The 21,177-nt window shown below is 38.6% G+C and overlaps 1 protein-coding gene across 1 annotated transcript in view; it reads left to right on the forward strand.

Annotated features, from left to right (window-relative positions):
• Nucleotides 1-1,623: 1,623 nt before the first annotated feature.
• The window catches only part of LOC102045601 (interleukin-6 receptor subunit beta-like), a 30,387-nt gene continuing 10,833 nt past the window's right edge, over nucleotides 1,624-21,177 (forward strand). The window contains exons 1-11 of the mRNA XM_031063868.1: nucleotides 1,624-1,666; nucleotides 1,781-1,876; nucleotides 4,362-4,473; nucleotides 7,565-7,731; nucleotides 8,823-8,962; nucleotides 14,140-14,281; nucleotides 14,443-14,525; nucleotides 15,597-15,807; nucleotides 17,918-18,076; nucleotides 19,112-19,234; nucleotides 19,804-19,956. Coding sequence (XP_030919728.1) covers nucleotides 1,624-1,666; nucleotides 1,781-1,876; nucleotides 4,362-4,473; nucleotides 7,565-7,731; nucleotides 8,823-8,962; nucleotides 14,140-14,281; nucleotides 14,443-14,525; nucleotides 15,597-15,807; nucleotides 17,918-18,076; nucleotides 19,112-19,234; nucleotides 19,804-19,956 — 1,429 coding nt within the window. The remainder of the gene's footprint in view (nucleotides 1,667-1,780; nucleotides 1,877-4,361; nucleotides 4,474-7,564; nucleotides 7,732-8,822; nucleotides 8,963-14,139; nucleotides 14,282-14,442; nucleotides 14,526-15,596; nucleotides 15,808-17,917; nucleotides 18,077-19,111; nucleotides 19,235-19,803; nucleotides 19,957-21,177) is intronic.

Genomic DNA, 21,177 nt, shown 5'->3' on the forward strand with positions numbered 1-21,177 from the left:
AACATATAGTAACTCGATAGCTAAGCTATAGTAAAAAATTTGGTCTCACCCAAATGTAAAATTCTAGTTTTCAAGATTATACCTCCTCTGCTATTTGGACTAGTATTGTAATTTCTGTGCTTGTCAGAATTATCTTTTTTTCTTCAAATGACAGTGGCATTTATACTGAGACCTAGACCTCCAGCAAAGATGATATGGATTTGTTTCATTGCGCTTGTTTCTCTCCAATATGCTCTGTCCTAATTCTGCTCTTGCATTGAGTTACTTACATGGTTTTCATTTAGGATAGGTTGTTTTGAATGTGATTATGCTGAGAACATCAAACAAATACAGATATCTGTTGAAGTTTTCTCCATCTCTTGACTTCCACACTATTCTGAGTCTCTAGATCTTCAATCCCACAGTCAAAATCTGTCACATATGACTTGCATTTTTACTTTATCAGTTTCTCCTTATGATCATCAGTTGACACTATCCTCTTGGCTATTCCTTGTTGGAAGTATTGCTAATACTTCCAAATTGCTAAGGCCAATTTTTGGATCTCTCAGATAACAGGGGCTGTGATCCTGTAGGCATACATTGTATCTGCTACCCCTTAGCATTTTGGAGCTTACACTCAAGACCAATGAATTCGTGACAGGAAACCCCCTGTAGCACTCAGAATTCCTTGATCACTTGTCTTTCATGACTGTGCCCTTCATAAAATCTGATAAGACATGGTTGCTGCATTAGTCACCTGCTCCTACTGCAGACCATGCTGAGAAGCATGCCTCTCTCTTAGGAAAGTGATTAATTTTAAACAGATATTTTTTTCTATTCAATACTCAACCTGAAATTTACTATGGTTGCCAAGATAAGTTAATAATTTGCCTATCTCCAGGTAAGTCTGGATCCAATCTCTGATAGCAGCTGTCTAAGCCCAGAAGGGAAATTTTCCACAGTAGAAAAATTTTCAGAAAATTTCCCTTTACTGCTGTAAGAGTAACAGCTGTTATGTCTCTGCTGGCTTCTGTGTTCAGAATGTTCTCTGAATTAATGGTGTGGAACAAACATCTGATTTACAGCTATGGTGACTTTTGTCTGTATTAGGGCCCTGCTGCAGGTTCCAGCAATGTAGATACAGCATCTTTGAGGTAGGGAAATTACATTGAAAGATAAGAGAAGTCAGAAAGTGAAGACAAGTTGAGGTCTTCTGCTGCTATTATTTCTACAGTACACAAGAATTCATATTAGACTCAGTCAAACATCTTGACTTCCTTTTTACTGATATGAATATCTCTAATTTGCACTGACAGTTAGGGTTTTCAAAGGAGTTAGAAGTACTTAAGCTTAATTCAGTTTGCTCTGCTGATACTGCAGACACTATCAAGAATCTCGCTGTGAGTGCTTACAAAAACCAGAGTGGAGAGTTCCTGTTTTCCAGAAGGATTTTTAGGATCTTGTAAGTATAATTAGTAACACAGAACTCGTGTTCTTCCCATTGTCATCGATAAACTTGTTACTTGGGTTCAGCCAGTAGCAGGATAGGTGCTAGAATGAATAGGAAGTTTGAAAAGGAAGTGTGAAAATAGACTGAACACAGCGTAATGTTGATAGTAATCATTATGCTTCTTTACAGAGAAGATGAAGAACTCTCTGCTGGCAGCTATCTTTTTACTTGTTAGAGGTGAGTTTTCATATACCATACAGCTTACTGCCGCTTATGAACAGTAAAAATCCTTAATGCTACTCAAGGATGAGGCTGTACAAACAAAATCATGACCAAATTAAATTCTGTGAGTGAGAGAAGCAACCACCAGCAATATTTTTCCTATTTCTTTTGCGGTTTGTCTTGACCCTCATTTCTTTTTTTTTTTTTTTTGCCGGCGGCTGCCAGGTGGGTGGAATGCCGCTGGCTCCCGGCTCCGGCGCTGCCCGGGCTCCGGGGGGCGCTCGGAAGCATCGCCCCTAAAGGCACGCCCGCCCTTCCCGGAGGGAAAGCCCGGGCACAGCAGCACGGGCAGATGTGTCTGTGAGGGCAGGGCGCCTGGGCGAGCCCGCAGGTCGTGGGTGAAAGCCCGGCCAGCGCATCACAAATAGATGCCGTTCCAAAGTACCACGGATCCTCTAATGTTTATGTGTGATGGATATCTCTGCTTTCCATTTAACTGGGAAATTACTGATGATGGTGGGAAGGAACAGTACAGCACATTTTGATAGCGAGTATTACGGAGCAGTGGGTGGTCATCTGATGTACTTTGTGCTGGATTTATTGTGGGCAGGAACATCCTACTTGCTAACAGACGCAGCAGAGATGACAGGTTCCTGAGTACACAGTGACACTGGGCAAGACATCTGCAGGAGGACTATGTTCTTCTGAAATTAGCCATGGATAATTTTCTAGTCCTTGCAATTAACTTGCCAGACTAAGCTCTACTAAATCATTAGGGAGAAAACCAGATGCTCAGGAAGAAAAACAGAAAGTTCTAGAGTGAAAAAAAATTAAAGGTAGGTGGTTTGGGGTTTGTTTGTTGGTTTGAGTTTTTTTAAGTGGAGAAACTGAACTGCATTTTCTTTAGAGCAAAGAAATTTTTTTCTTTCTTTGCATAGCTCTTGGAGCACAGTCATGATACAGCTCTGGTACTATGCTAGGTCTGGGAAGAATTAATAATATACCTATTAAGGTGGAGCACTACAGTGGAACAAAGAAAGCACTAAAATAAAAATTAATGTGCATATACATAATATTCACAAATAGGAAAAGTGAAAATAAAAGTGTGCATTCATTATATTTATCTGGACAAAGCAATGTAGAAATTCAGTATATTGGGAGTGGGAGGATGCTTTGGGGTGTTAGCCAAGCTAACACACTATTTCCACACACGAAATCTACTATTTTTCATTTGTCTGCTTTAATACCATAATCACATAGAGAAAGACCAGGGGGATTTTGCAAAACTTAGAGCATGAGGAACAACCACTGTTCCTGCATAAGCAGAGACAGGTCTGCAATATGATAGACACCATGTGGATCTGAATTAATAGAACTCCTCTTTCAAATAGTGTCAGAAGCAGAATATTACCAATGTATTGGCATGAAGTATTACAACAGTTCCAAAAATATTTTGTTTTCAGGTGTTTTTTCAAAACAACAATAAGCACCAAGTAAGTGTAAGGTTTAATTCCGAGTAAAACAGGAGAAGAATGTGAGAGCTGTTGCTGTTTTCTCTGCTATTGACAGACACTACATTCATGGGTGAAGAGGCCAAGATGTGGTTTGGTAGCCAGACTAGAAAAGCAAAGAATTCTCTAATGTTTCACATTGCGATGGAAATAAGGAAGACATGATCTCCACCTTCCTGAAAGGCATCTCTACACACCTGAGCTTGCAGCATAGTTTATTAGAAAAGCATTATTCATTTAGTATGAGAAAAGAAGTGTCATAAGGTGAGGGTATTAAAGTCAGTACTATACTCATTTGACTCACTTCTTTTTCCAAAACACCTTTTAACTTCAATATGCATTTGTCATCTCAATGATTAAAAGAATGCCAAGGATACTTTGTAACTCAGGTTGCAGGAAGAAATGAGGAAAAGAGAACTGATCTTTTAACTCACAACCTAGGTTATGAGATACCATAACTAGGTTACAACACCAGCTCCAGACATATTTTTATTTACTTATCACATAGCAAAACATTTCTTATTCAAGATTGATAGGCCTATTGGCAACTTGTTAGACCTAACAGGTATGAAGGACATGTGACTCTACTCACCAGGAAAAAATTACCTTAAGCATCCCATTCCTGTTGAGATCTGTGTCTACTTTTCTCAACAACAACAAAAAAATCGGAGTCCTTTCCAAAGGACTTTGAGACACCATGACTGATCTTCTGAACTAATAGTTCAGACAGTAAGACACAAAGCAAAAGAACACCAGTCATATTTTGTCATTAGCATTTTTGTCAAGAGATTTTTGAAATACTGACATAAATTTAATCGCTAAAGACAAAAAATTAGTTCCTTTAATAATGTCTTCAGTGCTTACTTTCACATCAGCTGAAAAAAGGGTATGTTCAGTTGCAAAAAAAATCCCCATATTTATCTTTAAAAAATTAATAACAGGCAATTTTATACATAAACTTATGCTCCTTCTGTTTTATAATGCATTCTTTATAAAGTTTAAAAGTAATATAGTTTTTATCCAGCAACAGTGTGTTAATTCTGAACTTCAGAGAGAGATTGATGGTTTTGAAGCAATTCTGGGGTCTAGCCAATTAACTCTAGCCTGGTTTGTATTTGGTTTCATTACTGAGAGTCCCTTTGAGTCAGTTAATGGTTGCCTGTGACAGGTCTTTTCCAGTACACGTTTTCATCTTTCAGAGTGGGACAATGAATTGGTGTGTTACAAAGAATTAAGTGAGGATCTAACCTGCACCTGGCTGCCAGTACCTAGTGCTGCAAATACAGTTAATTATACTGTATACCTAAAATGGTAAGTCTGAAAAGTTATCTCAGAAACCAAAAAGCTCTTATTGCTGTTGGATGTGGTTCCCATTTGCCGGACTTTTGTTCCAGTGTATTTCATCTCTTTAGAGGTTGTTACACAAGGCTAGTCAATATCATTCATCACTTCTCATCAATACCTATTGATTTGTAAGAGCTTGGTTAGAGAGTGGTAGGTTGATTCTGGCTAGACATCACAAAAACTGTTCTATTCCTCCCCCCCTCAGCCCAACAGGGCAGAGAAAATATGACAAAGGATCATGGGTTGAGGTAAGAACAGGAAGAGATCTCAGCAATTACTGTCATGGGCAAAACAGACCTGACCTGGGAAAATGAATTTAATTTATTAACATTCAAATCAGAGTAGAGGATGGGAAATGGGACTGTGGACAGTCCATCACATGTTGTGTCTGTCACTTTTCTCTTCTGACTCTTCCTCTGGTGCAGCATGGGAATCCTCCCACAGGAGACATGAACTCCCACAGTCTATCGTTAACTCCTCCAACACGAGTGCTTCCCATGGGGCTGCATTTCTGCATTAACTGCTCCAGTGAAGGCCCCTTCCATGGGGTGCCAGCCCTTCAAGAGCAGCCTGCTCCAAAGCAGGTCTGTCATGGGTCACAAGCCCAGCAAACCTGCTGCAGTGTGGACTGCTCTCTGCTGCTCCCGCTTGCTCTCCCTTCTCTCTGCCAGCTGCTGTTGTGCAGCAGGTTTTTCCCTCTTTTAAATGCATTATCCCAGAGGAACTACCACCCTGGATGATGGGCTCAGCCTTGGCCAGCAGCAGGACTGTCCTGAAGTCAGCTAGAACTGGCTTTGTTGTACATGAGGAAAGCTTATTGCAGCTACTCATGGAAGCCACCTCTGTAGCAATCTTCTCCCCTGCTCCCAAAACCTTGTCATGCAAACCCAATACAAAGTCCTTATACATCTTACCATGCCTCCAACACATTCTTTAAATCATTATTGCCAAAGATCAGCTTTTACTGACTATTCAACATAGATGTATTTAAGGTAGAAAGAAAATAAATTTTAAAAAATATTCAAACATAAACAGACACTAAACTTTTATTTTATGTATTACGTATTTTGCTATACCATGTACCCAAGGAGATGTCAGATGTAGTATACTTTCTGGTAATTCTGAATTATCAAGTGGTGGTTTAACAGATGGAATGAACTTGTAGGGTTAATTTTGAACTGATTACCTCAAATACAGTATCTTCAATTGCAGCTGCATTACAGAATTGAATTTCCTCATTTTATATCTAGATATTTGGAATCTCCCATGAGATTAGGGACATGTTCAGAAACAGAAACGTGAGATCAGAAGACATGATCTTTGCCATGAGACGGTATCATGGGGTACATGGAGTACAACATTGTATACCATAGGTAAATTCTGATATTCATTGCTGATTGTTTGGCCACATAACCACCCCTTGTCATTAAAAATGAGCTGTGGTTAGAAACATCTCCTAAAGCTAAGAAAATGTCACCACACTGGGAAATTCCCCAGGATGATCATCTTCACATTGCACAGGAGCAAAGCAACCACCTCAAGGCTGCAATTACTCCCCCCATCACCTTCGATATTTTCTCACTGGAGGTATCAGCAGGCACCAATTTGCAATAAGCTCCAAATTCTACTGCATTGCTGTCTTGCCTCTTGGAACTTCAAAGAATACCAATTTTTTGGAAGGACAGAAACATCTATGAAACAGCTCTGTTTCTGATGAGATGTTATCAATTGAAATATTTTTAAGCTACTTGCTCTTAAAATCATAAGGCAAAACTAGACTGTGCTGTTCCCAGGCTACAGGGTTGATGTCATGAACAGACAAGGCAGATAAAAGAATGAAAGAGGATGTCAGTGGGGGAAGAGGGAGACAATTCCCTGGCAGAGGTGGTGATGTTCCCCAGCCAGAGTCAGGACTTTAACCTCAGTCTCCTAAGTTTCCACCCAGTGGTCTTGAAGACAAACTTACTATCTCCTCCTCTCTTGGGTTAAAAGGAAAGAAAAACCCACATGTGAAAGGCTTATACCTTGCCTAGAAGAGGGCATCACCCCTTCCTGCATGTAACATCAGTTTGACACTGTAATAGTTCCTTGTCCTTACTCCTTGTGATTAAGTAGTCAGGACGAAAAAGATTAAAGATAAACACTCCCACAGAAAAGTTCCAACCAAGAATTCAAAATCATGCTTTGAAATTTTAATGGCTGATTCACAACTAGCCTGAAGCAGAAGACAGGAAAACCTTCAAGTAGCTTGTCTCAGGTATTAAATATTGAATCATGATATGTGCAATTTAATACTTGAAATGCATAGCTAGGCAATTAATATCCTAGTCCCTCTCTTTTAAGAGCACTGAATTTGCACAATTTCAACCTTGGAAAAATCTCTCCTATGTGTGGCAGAGACTAAATGAGAGAGACAAGAACAAAAGTAGGCAGCAAAGTTGTATGTAAGGCATTAAAACTCTTGGACTTCCTGTGCTGTGTATATTAGGTATACCAGGAGGAATCTACAGGGCTGAGGACTCAGGTGACATTTAAATATCTCCATCAAACTCTGACAATTGCAGGAACAGAAGTCAGAAGATAGGCACATAACTCATAAGAAACTTTTCATAACTTTATGGTAATTTAGATTCATGTAACTGGGAAATTTTGTTGTTCAAAAGGAATTTGGGTGCCCCTTTTATGAGGCGAGGCTTTATGAAGTCATTTCTAACCTAATTTTATACCTTCAAAATGCTCTGTATATCCCACTGTAAGTACAAAAGAAGGTCATACAGATCTGGTTGTATCATGCTATGCCTTAAAAGCTTAAGGAATTCAACAGTTCTCCACCTCACAAGGATTTTCATATTTAAATCTGCTAGGGTTACTGAGGTGCATTCATTAATCTTGCAGTTTCAAGCTGCTCAAAGTGAACCTTCAAGATTTCCAGATGTGGAATTATGTGTAGAAGTATCTGGAAAGCTATCAATTGCTATAATTTTGCTTTCTTGGGCAGGGAGGAAAAATAACTATAATCCAATAAAATGTTTTTCATTCTGCTTCCTTTTCTCTGAAGGAACAAAATACAAAAACTTTTTCAGCGAAACATATCATCACCTTCCATCACAATAGAACGAAAGAATCTCTACATTGAGAGATTTGCAACCATTTGGATAGCAGTGAATTATGCCAATGAGACCTGTGCAAAAGGAAAGAACATCTCAGTTTTACCAAGCAAAGCAGGTACAGTGTCTTCACAAGTTGTGCTACTGCAGTGCTCAGCTAAAACTAAAGCTAGTGCTACAGCTAAAGCTGTATTCTGTAAAGATTATTTCCAAAATTTCAGCTCCCAAAACGCTCCTGTTATTTTTATTGATTCAGAGAGCCAAGATGCAGTTTGACTTCCTTGAATGAAGTTAATAACAGAAGTCTATGACATTTTATGGGAGGAGGGTTTTACTTTAAATATTTTGCTGGAATATTTAATAACCATATCCAGAAATATATATAGCAATATTTTTGTACCATACTGAACCAGCTTTCTATGCTCTCTTTGATGGTTTTCTGAATTTCTTTGTATTGGTTTACAAAGAGCAGATTGACTCAACACTGTGTACCTAAGGAATCCTTGATACAAGGCATTAGAATTTTGAGAAACCTTTTCAAAATTCAGCTCTTTTCTAAGGCCTCTTATCCATTACACAGTGCTAAAAAAAAGTTATGAAAAAACAGCCCTATTTATTAGGCCCTTTAAATGTTTATTTAAAGATGCCCTACCTACTTGGTCACTGAACTGATGTTAAGAGTTTCTCAAAACTTCACATGCTCAGACTAATTATGGTCCAAGAAAAACCAATGCTTCTCTGCTGGGAGTTACTACCAGTACAACCCAAATTATCAACAGTGTAACCTTTACTGAAGACTTTTGGACACATTGTGTTTATTGGAGACGAAGAAAAAAAAAGTATAATGAAAGTATATTTGAGCTTCCTGAAATTTAAAGATATTCTGGATATTTTTATACAACTCATGATTACAGGTACTCTTGACATTTTGATTTTGCCTTTCAGCCTCACTCAGAATAGTAACTGCTTAGAAAAAGAGTGTGCCTGAAATCAGTAGAAACATTCACAAAAGAAAGGCAAGAGGAACAACTGTATTTTGTTGATGTCATGAAGATTTAGTAATTAATTTCTGTGGTGTTTTGAAGTCTCACAGCATTCAGTATTTTGTGCCAAGTCTTTTAACTTTTATAGACCACACTCAACGGAAGTAATTACCAAAGATTTCCTGTTTCTCTTGTGCTCTAAACAATTCTATCTCCCCCATTTTAGGAAAGTGCTTGTCACCATCTAACATAAATGCTTATCAGATCACAAACCAATTGATAATAAAGTGGGACCTGCCCACCGCTCATACGCCGTATGAGTTGAGATACAGAGAGGCACTCACAGAATCTGCTCCATGGACAGTGGTGAGTATTTCAGATGACAATTTCATGAGAATATAAGGTCCTCCAATATCAGCTCAGCTGCACATATTATATGCAGCACAAGGATTGCAAGGTGGCATAGCAAGGGGTCATTTTGTAGGCAGATCCCACTAAGGCACCTTAGTTTCGTTCTAACAAATCATGAAATGTTTGGGAAAGAAAGAATAGTAGTTTAAACAAAGTAAAATAGAATAGCATATTATCTGGTTCATTAACCTACCAGTGAGACACTACAACTACAAGCGATGCAAAAGCTGAATACCAGAAATGTCATGTAAACTCAGACCCAAATCATACTTTCAGTGATTTACAATATTGCTATTTTAGCTGGTATTATTACATTTTCAAAGAGATTAGAGATCAGGTCACTTTACTTTTTAAGGTAATAATTCATACTTTATACACTTTTGGGTAGTGTAAGTATTCCAGATTTTCTTCTTTGAAAAGAAGAGAAATAATTTCCCTGTCATACAGTCATAGAATGGTTTGGGTTGGAAGGTTCCAACCAGCCCTTCCATGCGCAGGGCCACACTCTAGTGGACCAGGATGACCCATGCAAACTGGCCTTGAACACTTCCAGAGATGGAACATCCACAACTTCCCTGTTCCAGTGCCTCACCACCCTCACAGTGAAGAACTTCTTCCTAATACCTAATCTAAACCTGCTCTCTTTCAGTCTACACCCACTGCCCCTTGTCTTGTCACTACATGCTCTTGTGAATAGTCTTCCCCCATCTTTCCTGGAAGTTCTCTTGAGGTACCGGAAGGCAACAATAACGCCTCCCCAAAGCCTTCTCTTTTCTAGACTGAAAAATCCCAATTCTCTCAGCCTTTCCCCATAGGAGAGGTACTCCATCCCACTGATCTGGCGGCCCTCCCCTGGATTCATTCCAACAGGTCGTTGCCTGTGCTGGGGACCCTGTCTCTGAAAATTGGGAAATAAACTCTCCATCATATTTGTTAGACTAGGAAGCCAACATTATTTCATTAGCAGTGCTGAATGCATGGCTAATTCTCTTCAAAGCATACATTCCCAGTAACCTCAGAGACCAGGTTGTATTCCTGAAACTATTGCACTTTCATGTTTCCTGAAAAGATGCATATATGCTGATTATTTCCACTTGTTTGGATATGGTTCCAAATCTTCTGACAAATCTTTTCTCCTTGGGATTATCTCAAATATGTCATCAGGTCATAATGTACTTCTCTTATGATTCTTTGCTCTGATAAACAATCCTTGTTCTCAAAACTGAGATATTAGTTAGTACATATTAAATCACTGATAGAAGTAAACAAGAAAGCATTAACTGGAACAAGTTTATTAGTCACAGATGTAAGGAGTTAGCACAAGGCCACACTAATCTCTGGTATTTGTACTAAGCACTGTACGTACAAAATTAAGCACTAACAATGAATAGAGAGGTCATGCTCTATTGTGCTAAATTTAAAAGAATTTCCAGCACCTTCCTCCACTGCTGCATAGATGTCTTCTTACAGGACTGTTCAGTAAAAACCCCAGGGCTGATGCAGCACTGCAGGTGGGCTCTCAGCAGAGCAGAGCAGAGGGGCAGAATCCCCTCCCTGGCCCTGCTGCCCACACTGCTCTGGATGCAGCCCAGGACACGTGTGGCTCTCTGGGCTGGGAGTGCCCATGGCTGGCTCATGTGCAGCCTCTCAGCCACCAGCACCCCCAAGTCCTTCTGGGCAGGGCTGCTGGGATCTGTTCATCCCCCAGCCTGACCCTGGGTTGCTCTGACCCTGGTTCAGCGGCAGCTGGTCTTGAGGTTCCTGTGGTCCCCCTCTGGAGCCTGTCCAGGTCTCTCAGAATGGCATCCCACCCTGCAGGCACCGCTCAGCCTGGGGTCATCTGCAAATTCACAGAGGGTGCACTTGACCCGTCCAAGTCATAACTGAAGATATTAAATAACATTGGTCACACCCAATATGGACCCCTGATGGACACATCTTGTCACTGATGTCCACTGGGATTCTGAGCCACTGTCCACTACCCTCTGGATGCAACCATGCAACCACTTTCCAATCCACATCATGGTTTACCCACCAAATCCATCACTGTCTATTTGGAGAGAAGGATGTTGTGGGATACAAGATCAGTTGCATTTTACGACATTGAATATGGCACACCAATAGGGCAGAACAAAACTAAAGGGAATACGCAAGAGATGGAAAATGAGTCATAATTTCAATAATGTCTGCGTGTAGCAGCAATGGCTGCTTATCCTGCCCCTTCCCATCAGGCAGGCATGTATGCATGATATGTAACACTAAGTCCCTGAAATTGTCTGTTTTTCAAACTTTGTTATTTTTATATGTGTTAAGCATGTTATAAATATGCAGTTATTAAGGAAAAGAAGAAAACTGTTTAAATAGCAACAGTCCCCACTTCTTGGGAAATTCTGCTCACCCAGGAGCCTCTTTGCTTCCTTTTTACTACAAAAATCTCCCTTTTTCTTCATTTTGTCTCAGAAGACTGCTCCCATTTCTCTTGCAGCTGACTGCTGGTTCATTTAGCCACTTCAGAAGAGGTACTGTGAGAGGCCCATGAAAGAAATGTTTCATCTCAGTACAAAGAACATTCAGGTCTTGGAAAGGTCCCCTGGTTCACTTGCATACAGGTCCTAGACCATCCTAGAGCAGCCAGTTACCCATGCATAGCCCACCCAGTAGCACAATAGGCAGACTACCAGGTGCAGACAGTCTGGCACGTGGCACGTGGAAGAACAGAAGGTTCAGAGCAGTACGAATGCATGCCCTGCAGGTTTTGGAGATGGGAAGATGGAAGATTCACATGAGTACGGTGGGGGACTAGTACAGACATCCACACTGGGTGACACAAATGAGTCAAGACTACAGGTCATGAACGTTCATGATCTCCCAGGTCCCAGCTGATGCTATGAATTTAGGCTGTAATCTCTTCCTAATAATATAAACATAGGCTAAGCTTGAAGATGGATAAATGAGTATGACCATATATTGTATTTACAGGGAATGCCCCAACTAAGGCAGGAATGATGCACCTGACTCCATGTTCTCAGAAGGTTAATTTATTACTTTACAATACTATATTATATTAAAGAGTACTATAATAAACTATACTAAAGAATATAGAGAGGATACTTACTGAATGCTAAAAAGATAATAATGAAAAACTAGTGACTCTTTCCAGAGTCCCGACACAGCTTGGCACCAATTGGCCAAAGAGTCAAAACAACTCACACCAGAATCCAATGAAACAATCACCTGTGGGTAAAGAAACTCCAGACACATTCCACCAAGGAGAAGCAAATGAGATAAGAATTGTTTTCCTTCCTTCTGAGGCTTCTTAGCTTCCCAGGAGAAAAATCCTGGGCGAAGGGATTTTTTCAGAGAATGTGAATGCCACAGCCATACATGCATAGAGGATGTAAAAAGCTAGTGTTTATCAAGAGTAGTATAAATATATGTGTAATGTAATTTAACATTTGGGTTTTAAATCCATTCCACTTCCCTCTTGTTTGGAGTCTTTCTGTAATATTGTGGGTAATGGGATATTTTTGTGACCAAGAAAAAGATTATATGATGTTGTTATGGACAACATCATATAAGAGTAATACCCTTCACTCATAAGAAAGAAGTTATGTTTATTGACATAAAACAGAAATCTAGGAAAGTTTGATATTAAATGTGACAAGAGTTTAACAGGAGTAGATGGCAATGAGCACTTGATTACTTCACAGAGAACAGAGTCAGACAGAACTGTGAGGAAGACATTTTAATTGGGTCATGATAGTTAAAAAAGGCTCCCCTTGCATTCTCAAATGTTTCTCAGAGCCCCTGCAAATCTAGTTGCTTCTGGATCCAGACTTAGTCCCAGACCTGGTCAACAGTTTATGTCTAAAGGATTGTATGTGCACAGTCAATCCTTTGTATCACTTAATTGAGATTTAAAATTTTCAGTGTATTAATTTCCAATTCACTTATCAAGTATCTGATGAGATGAATACTCTCTCATCCTTGAGGAATAATCTTCAGAAGTTAAGATTACTGTCCTTACTCAAGAGATCCCATTGTATAGCCCACTGCTGTGCAGGAGAGCTCAACAGGCTGTGGGCTATCCACTATTTAAAGGGTAAGATGAGACACTTAAAGATATACATGCATGCTCTCTTCAAATATTAGCTTCTTCCAAGGTTGACTTGAGCCGAATCTTAACCAGCAGTATGAGTAGGTGGATGAACTGTTAAAATCAGTCTTTCATATTATCTTGTCTTTCGTGTTGTTATCTGTCTGCCCCGAATCAACTTTGAGTCAGACGCTGGTCAAGACACATCTGATATGACTGCTGATAGTGGTTATCACTTAATCAGGATTACAAGAAATAAAGGTCAGGATGGAGGGGAAGTGGAGGAGAGGGAGGTGATCACACTCCTACAGAAGTTAATTAATTAAAAAATTAAAAATATTAAAAAATAAGGTACTGCAGAAATTCAAAGAGAAGAGCTGCTCACCTTACATCTGGGCTCTGTTGGTTTTGGGGGGCTTTAGGAAAGAGTTTAAGTGATAACACAGTTTCCTATCATATTTTCTCTTATTTTCTCTGTATTTTTCAGCTCAGGGTGTTCTTTAGACATGGATGCTGTCTTTGTTTCAAGAAAAACTCAATTCCCTGAACAGTTACTGGGGCTCCAGTGCCATCATCAGTTGCAGATGCAAATCTCTTCTGCAGCACCAAGGCATACAGGCAGCCACATATTCACTCCAGTCATGCTGTTTAAGACAACAGCCATGTGGATGTATTTAGACACAATGACACTTTTAATAATAAGGGCTTTTTTTTATTGTTTAGTTTTCCCTTGACTTCCTGTTCTTGAGAATGCTAACAAGGCTCGGAGTAAATTTTTACTCTTCAGTATATGTAATGTCTAATTGATTTTAAAAGTAATATTTAGACCAGTTTACTTAGTGTCTTGAGCGAGCAGAACAAGTTCATGAAAAGAGGGTGTTGTCTTGAAAGAATGAAAATAGCTTGACTAAAATGTGCAATAATTCCTATTTCATGACAGGAACCTCTACTTTCAGCTGAGTCAGAAGGCTGATCTTAGGCTGAGAAAACAATTAATATAATGTTTTATTGTTGTTACATAAATGATTTTTTTTAGGTGCCTGTAGGAAGCAATGTTTCCAATGTCACCATTTCAAATTTAAATGCTATGTCTTCATACATTGTTCAGCTCAGATGCATAACCAAGGATGGTCTCAACTGTGTTTGCATTTGGGGCAAGGAGATTTTGGTCCCTCACAGTAAGTGAAATATAGTTTCATTCTACTGGCATTAAGTATAAATGTAAAGGCTTTTCCAAATTTTGTGTCATATGGAATAGGATTTTCAGATACTCTTGAAAATATGAACATCAGAATTATTCATTTGAGTGCATGTCTCCATCTTTTTCCATGTTTACCAGAACTCATGAACAAGCCAAGAATATTATATAATGTAACTACACAAGTCTCTCCAGGAAGAAGAAGTGTTCTGTTGAAGTGGGAGGTAAGGTTCACTTCCAGTCTGGGTACCTTCTGTTATGTATATGCTATTTATTTCTTGCATTGCATGGAAAAACAGACTTTCTCATTGTATTGAGTTTACACTTGATAGGCAAAAGGCATTGGATATTGTATACTTGCTGCAGAATTCATTGCATCTGTATGCTGATGATTTACGAGCTAGAAACTAACAGGGAAAATTATATCAATTTATATTCTTGAAAAATTACTAAAACTTCCCTTCTTTTCCAGGGAAAAAAACATATTTTTATTTCAAGAGCTTCTATCTTCATACAAAATTCCTCACAAGATATGTGTACCTGCCTTTTAAAATAGTAAATGTCTTCCTGTCTAAGTTACTCCAAACGTATCCAATTATTTCATTAATATAACGCAGCCTCACAGCTTCATGGTATCTACACACTATTAATTCTGTGCCAGAAATAACAGACAATCTTGATTTTAGAAATAATCCTTGAAGTATTCACAGGCCTTCATGCATTAAGTTTCTGTCTATATTGCAGTAATTTCCATTTCTGTGCACTCATTTTCCAATCTCTTATTAAGATTAGTACAGTAAATGAGTGAACCACCACCAGGAATTGCTACCAATGGATATTTAACATGTTCCAAATTTGCAGCATAATTGCTAGCATTTGTCTTTAAAGATACTACATACCTAATCAAGCCCTAGAAGATGAGGAGATCCAGAGGCATAAATTTCAATTAAACACCTCTCATTAACTTTCAAGTTCCTGAAAATGAGGGATATGTTCCACTGAAATGTGGAGAATGTTACAGCTGCTTCACTGCTGTTATTACTAATTGCATACACGTAACTAAGATCTCAATTAAGGAAAATTCTTAATCGTGTACTTAAATCCTCTCAATCTAAACATGCTCTTAATTTTAAGGAAATGCTTTGCTTTATTGATTCCTAATGACCTAATTAAAACAGTATGATTTTATCCCCATCATTAAAGGCTACATTTTGTTTATAAAATTAAATTACTCTTGATTTTCTGCACAGGACATAACAGCATTTATAGAATAATAATGTTTTTCCTCTTGTTAGGTAGCACAAAGTGAGAATGTCCTTGGATATTTTATTAATGTGGAAAGAATACCCAACATTTGCAGCCAACCACCAAATCACATCTCTCTCAAAGACAGAAAAATTCTTGTTAATCTCTCCATGGCTTACTATAGACTTAATATTTCTGCCTATAATGAAGCAGGAGAATCTCCACAAGCTATCTACATTGTCCCAGAATTCCCTGTAACAGGTATTTACGTTATTCACCATAGTGGTGGGGAAGTTTAATGACCAATCTCTAAGGATACGTTTTCATGGACTTTGGGATAGGTGAAAGCATTCTCTTGAATATATATTAAGATAGTATTTTTACATAGTAGGAGTCAGAATTGTTTCTTAAGATACTTCAGTAGAAGTTAACAGACTAGCAATTTAATATTCATTTTAGCACTTCTTTGTTGGTCAAGCTAGAGAAGGTACCATGTGTTGGATCTACTTAGGAAAATGGTGGATTTTACTTGGAAAAATGTTTTATGGATTGTCCCCAATATCAAGTAGGTGGCAGTGGTTTAAAAAAGTCACAGAACTATGCGCAAGTCCAAGTTCTTGAGCTAAACAACTACTGTTACTGTCCTTTATTTCAGTATTACTCTAACTGGCACATAGGAAAAGAATAGATAGGATGTAGATGTCACATTAGGATGTACATGTCACATTCTAATGAAGATGTAAGATTTTCTGAGGCCTTAATAGACAGTCTTTTCATTTAAAGAATAAAACTTACTGTATAATGTCTTCCTTATAATATAAACTAATTTCATGTGTTAACAGTCTTGAGGTGTATTTATTGCAGTATAAGAAGAACCTCTCTTACAAAGTAAGATTTTTTAAATTCAGCTATAACATTCACAATAAAGAAGTGTGTGAGTACCCTTATTGATCTTCTGATAGCTGCAAATGATTGCTTATCCAGAATTTTCTAACATTCTCCACATGACGTTCTCCTTTTCCTTGCAAAAAGGTAACAACTTGATTTTGCCCTTACATTTCAGTCCCTTAACTCTCTTCTGATAAAATATATCCTACCAGTTCAAGCCACCTTGTGATTAACAATTAGTTGTCTAGTGAACCTCTGAGCCTGTATTTCATGGCTCTCTCCAGATGCCTGTTCTGTTTGCATTTTAGTGCAGCTTCTCTGTATCTGTCTTTAATTACTGAGAGGATACTTGCATTAAGTGCATTCTTAAGATAAATTCCTTCTCGGCATACACGACTTTTTGTCAGCTAGTACAGTAATTTTCTTTACAGAATGACAGAATCAACTATTTTGGAAAAGACCTCTGAAATCATTGAGTCCAACTTACAGCCTAACATTACCCTGTCGACTCGACTATGGGACTAAAGTGACACATCATCCACTCTAACATCTCCAGGGACAGTGACTCTACCACCACCCCGCACAGCCCATTCCAGTGCCCAAACTCTCTTTCTGTGAAGAAATTCCTTCTAATGTTGAGCCCAAACCTCCCCTGGCACAGCTTAAGGCTATGTCTCTTGTCCCATGGCTCATTGCTGGGGAGAGGAGACTGACCCTGCTAGATCCTCCTTTCAGACTTGTAGAGAGTCATAAGGTTTCCCCTGAGCCTCCTTTTTCTCCAGGATAAACAATCCCAGCCATCTCAGACAGCCCCAGCTCCCTCAGACAACCACAGCTCCCTCACAATTAATTTGCCTTTCTTGTATCCGTTTCCAGACAGGAGAAAAAATGGAGAATGTTTATGTCTCTCACAAGGTCCACTTCTTACCTCAAGATGGCAGGTTGCCCTTTTCCCTCCTCAGTGTCAGTCAGAAGGTCGTTCCTAGTTTGTTAGCTGTCTTTAAAAATGTCAAAATCTTCCAGATTATTTCAGAAAATTCAAAACATATGAAATATTAAATCATCTAGCTATGATCTATCATTAGCCCCTTCTCCTCCACCCCTGCTCAGGCAAGCACTATATCAGAGTTACTCCATGTGTAGCAGCTGCTAGTGCCTCAGAGGAGGTTATTTAGCAGCACCTGACATCTTTCTCCTGAGCCTTGGAATAACCACTTAATTTCAAGCAATCAGAAATCAGGAAACTCTTGTACAGCCATCCACACTGTAATTCCCAGCTACCACTGCAAAGTAGTAAATGCTAAGTTTCTTCTATTGAAATACTATTGTAAACCTTACTATGATAGTGAGTCGTTTGCTATGTTGCTATATTTGCTTAATGAATAATCTTTAAAAAACAGAGCAAAAGGGAGAAAGAAAAAACAATGGGGAGAAAACTGCTTTCCTGTTTATTGATCTTCAATTGTGTTTAATTTGTTCACAGACTTGCCTGGTCAAATCCATGTCAAAAGCCAGGGAACAAACGCAGTTGTCACATGGACTCCAGAATACAAACCAAAATGTTTTGTGGTTGACTGGGGCACTAGTAAAGAGAATATGCACATGAAAATAATAACTACGGCTACTGGAAATTTCACATTAGGTAACAGCAACCACTACGTCTCTTATGGAAGCACCCTTCTTCATATTTTTGTTGGGCAGGGTAGGATTTTTGTTCTGTTATTAAGGGCAAACTGAAGATCTATGCAGATAAGTACTGTTCTTAATAATTGTCCAGTACTGAGTCATCAGTTAACGCCTAGCAACATTAAGGCAGATAAAAAGAAGGTTTAATTAGGGTTCTTCTGGATACGGTTGGGCAAGAAATGCAGCTAAGCTACTGGTACAATGTCTCTCCTTGCCCGCATTCCAGGCAGACCTATACATTACTGGCTTTAAAAAACCTTTCATCTTGTACCTAGGTAAGCTTATCTTTCAATATAAACTGCTCTGTTTCAGACTCCCTAGGGTTAATTTCTGTTTTTATACCAGTGTCTATATTTGTCAAAGCCTAAGTTCTCAACTCCAGTATTCCTCTTACCATGCTAGACATGATGGGCTTCAGTCAGGGATTTCTATATGGAACAGACATCGAAAATGTTGATCAAAATCATGTAGGTAACTCTTGCAAAGGCCGTTCAGCACTGGTTTTTTTGTACAATAGAGAACATTTAGCTTCAGAGTTCTACAAAGTCTTCTTGAGTGCACTGTTTACCTTCGTCCTTCTGCAACCTCGGTAATGCCGCATTACATGTAGGTTTTTCCTTGGGTTTATGTATTCTAGCTGAGTGGGAAATACCTATCCCTGAAATAAGATAACTACAGCCATTTTAGTTCCGAATTTCTCCTTCAGCAGCTAAAGTCTTCCATAGGGAGACTATTAACACAGCTGTCATCTTCTAAAAGAAAACCCATGTTTTGTCCCATTCTGGCTTTGAAATAGTTTAAAGCATCTAGAGGCACTAAAGAAGGATGCACATATTTTGTACTCAGTGGAAGCACTGTACTCTTATGCTATGCTATGAGTCTCAGAAAGCAAGAGCTATACAGAAAATCTATGAAGCTGTTGATTTTCCTCTTCTTCTTTGTAATTTATAACTTTTTGGTAGACCTTGACATATCTTTCCTTGTTTTCCAGACAATTTTCAGCCATATAAGTTGTACAAAATAATGGTACATGCATCTGATGTGTGTCAGTGTGAAAATTTCATAAGACATGAAAAGACTTTTGGAGTGACCCACTTCTACTTCGTTGAAGGAGGTATTCTTCCCCTTTGTGTAACCCCACCCCTCTATATTTCTTCTTGTTTCCTATTTGTAGCAGTAAAAGAAAGACTACACAAGATTTCTTTTCCAGGTTACTGAACAGCTTTCTCCAGTTAGCATTGCACTTTTTCTTAGCAGTCATGTCCTGGCAGTGAACAACCTGAATGCTGTTCCTTACTGACACGTCCACAGAAATATTTTTATTATGTGTGACATTACTAAAAATAACAGAAAGATGGTCTCAGACCCATGTGGTTCAAATTCAAATTCAATCAGATTTTCCAGTCCCAATTTCATAATGTCTCATATTGCAAGTTGAAATGAAAGCTGTTCCTATTGGAGTAAAATATTCATAATGAGAGAGTCACAATTTCAACCTACTTTGGTATTGTTTAAGGTGAGAGGTTTTTACTATCTGGGACTTTGCCTTTCTCTTGCACCCTTTACATTGCATTTATAGCACCTAGAAGTTGACAAGAACTCTCTTGGAAACAGCTAGGATTCAGTCTTGTATGTCCATTGCGCAGGTATTTATGCAGAACTCAAATATCTGTTTTTTTCAAGTTCCTAGGACTGGTCCCACTAATGTGACAATTCTGCATATCACAAAGCATTCTGCACTTGTGAAGTGGACTGAAATACCTGCAGAAGACCGTTTGGGCTTTCTCCAGGGATACAGGATCAGTTACACAGATTCATCAAGGAAAAAGTCTCCAGGTAAGGCACCACTGCCAGAACAAAGCAGCAGCTCAGGGTCATGAAATAAGAGCTTCATTCAGACCATTAAGTCTACTGAGTTATTTATGGTTTCTGTGCAAACTGAGTGCTCTGTTCTCAAAGGTCAGCTCCTGGTTAGACTCTTAATGCTCTAGATGATCCCATGAACACTTAGAATTTTCTAGTTTTTATCTCAAATGAAATATTGCTATTTCCTTAAAAATTACTATTCTAAGACTACAGGAGAATTCTCTAGGAGCACTTAAAGGAAGACATACATTTTCACTATTATGATTTCAGTCACAAATGAATGTTGTGTTATGTAAGCAAATGACTTATGTTTCATAGCACCTCATCTAAGCTTGATTCAGAGCCTTTCTATAAGATATAAGACATTCTATATTTCATTTTGCAACTCAGTTAGCAGTTTGTATTTCTTATCTGTTTCCAAATACACCATTATAAATTTAATTTTGGAAACATTTTATTAAATTGGTAGTTTTTGTGACTAAGTTTGGATAACCTTAGAGATCTTTTCCAACCTTAACAAACTACAAATGGTGAAACTTCTACACATAGGAATAAATGAATAGCTGTGAATTCGAACCACTTGAGTTTTCAATTTTAAAAAATCCCCATATTCTTTTGATAAACATTTTCTGTCTGGTCTAGAGTGGAAAGTCTCTTTGCCATAAGTAATAATACATTAACTTTGTACGAACTGGCTTTCAAATAAAATTGAAGACATGCTAGGGAAGACAAATATCAAGTAAGAGCTGACAAAGGGAGATAGTAAAAGTTCTATAATACATGTTGACCTATGCCTTTAGAGAATCATAAAAGGTCTTCTGGAGATTCTATTCCACTTCAAATACCTATCTGAAATCACAAGAGCAGGCAGAATGGGAACATCCAGGGCTGAACTTAATTTATTTTTTCTCTCTATCTTAACCAGTCAAGACAGCAGTGACATGGCATCCAATTGCCCTTTTTCCAGGCAGGAAGTATAATTTTACTGGAGAATTTGGGGGAAGGAAGTCCATAGGCTACCTTCTGTGAAGATTTTAAATCCACAGTGGCAAACTTGAGCAGTAATTTCTGTTCCAAAGGCATCCTTACAACATGGCAGTTTGTACATTATTCTGGCCAAGGGAAAAGTCACTGCATCATCAGAAAAGACAGGCTTAGCTGAAAGCTCCACAAAGCAGGTAAAGCAGAAAG

The sequence above is a fragment of the Geospiza fortis genome, unplaced genomic scaffold (assembly GCF_000277835.1).
Source record: "Geospiza fortis unplaced genomic scaffold, GeoFor_1.0 scaffold397, whole genome shotgun sequence".
NCBI lineage: Eukaryota > Metazoa > Chordata > Aves > Passeriformes > Thraupidae > Geospiza > Geospiza fortis.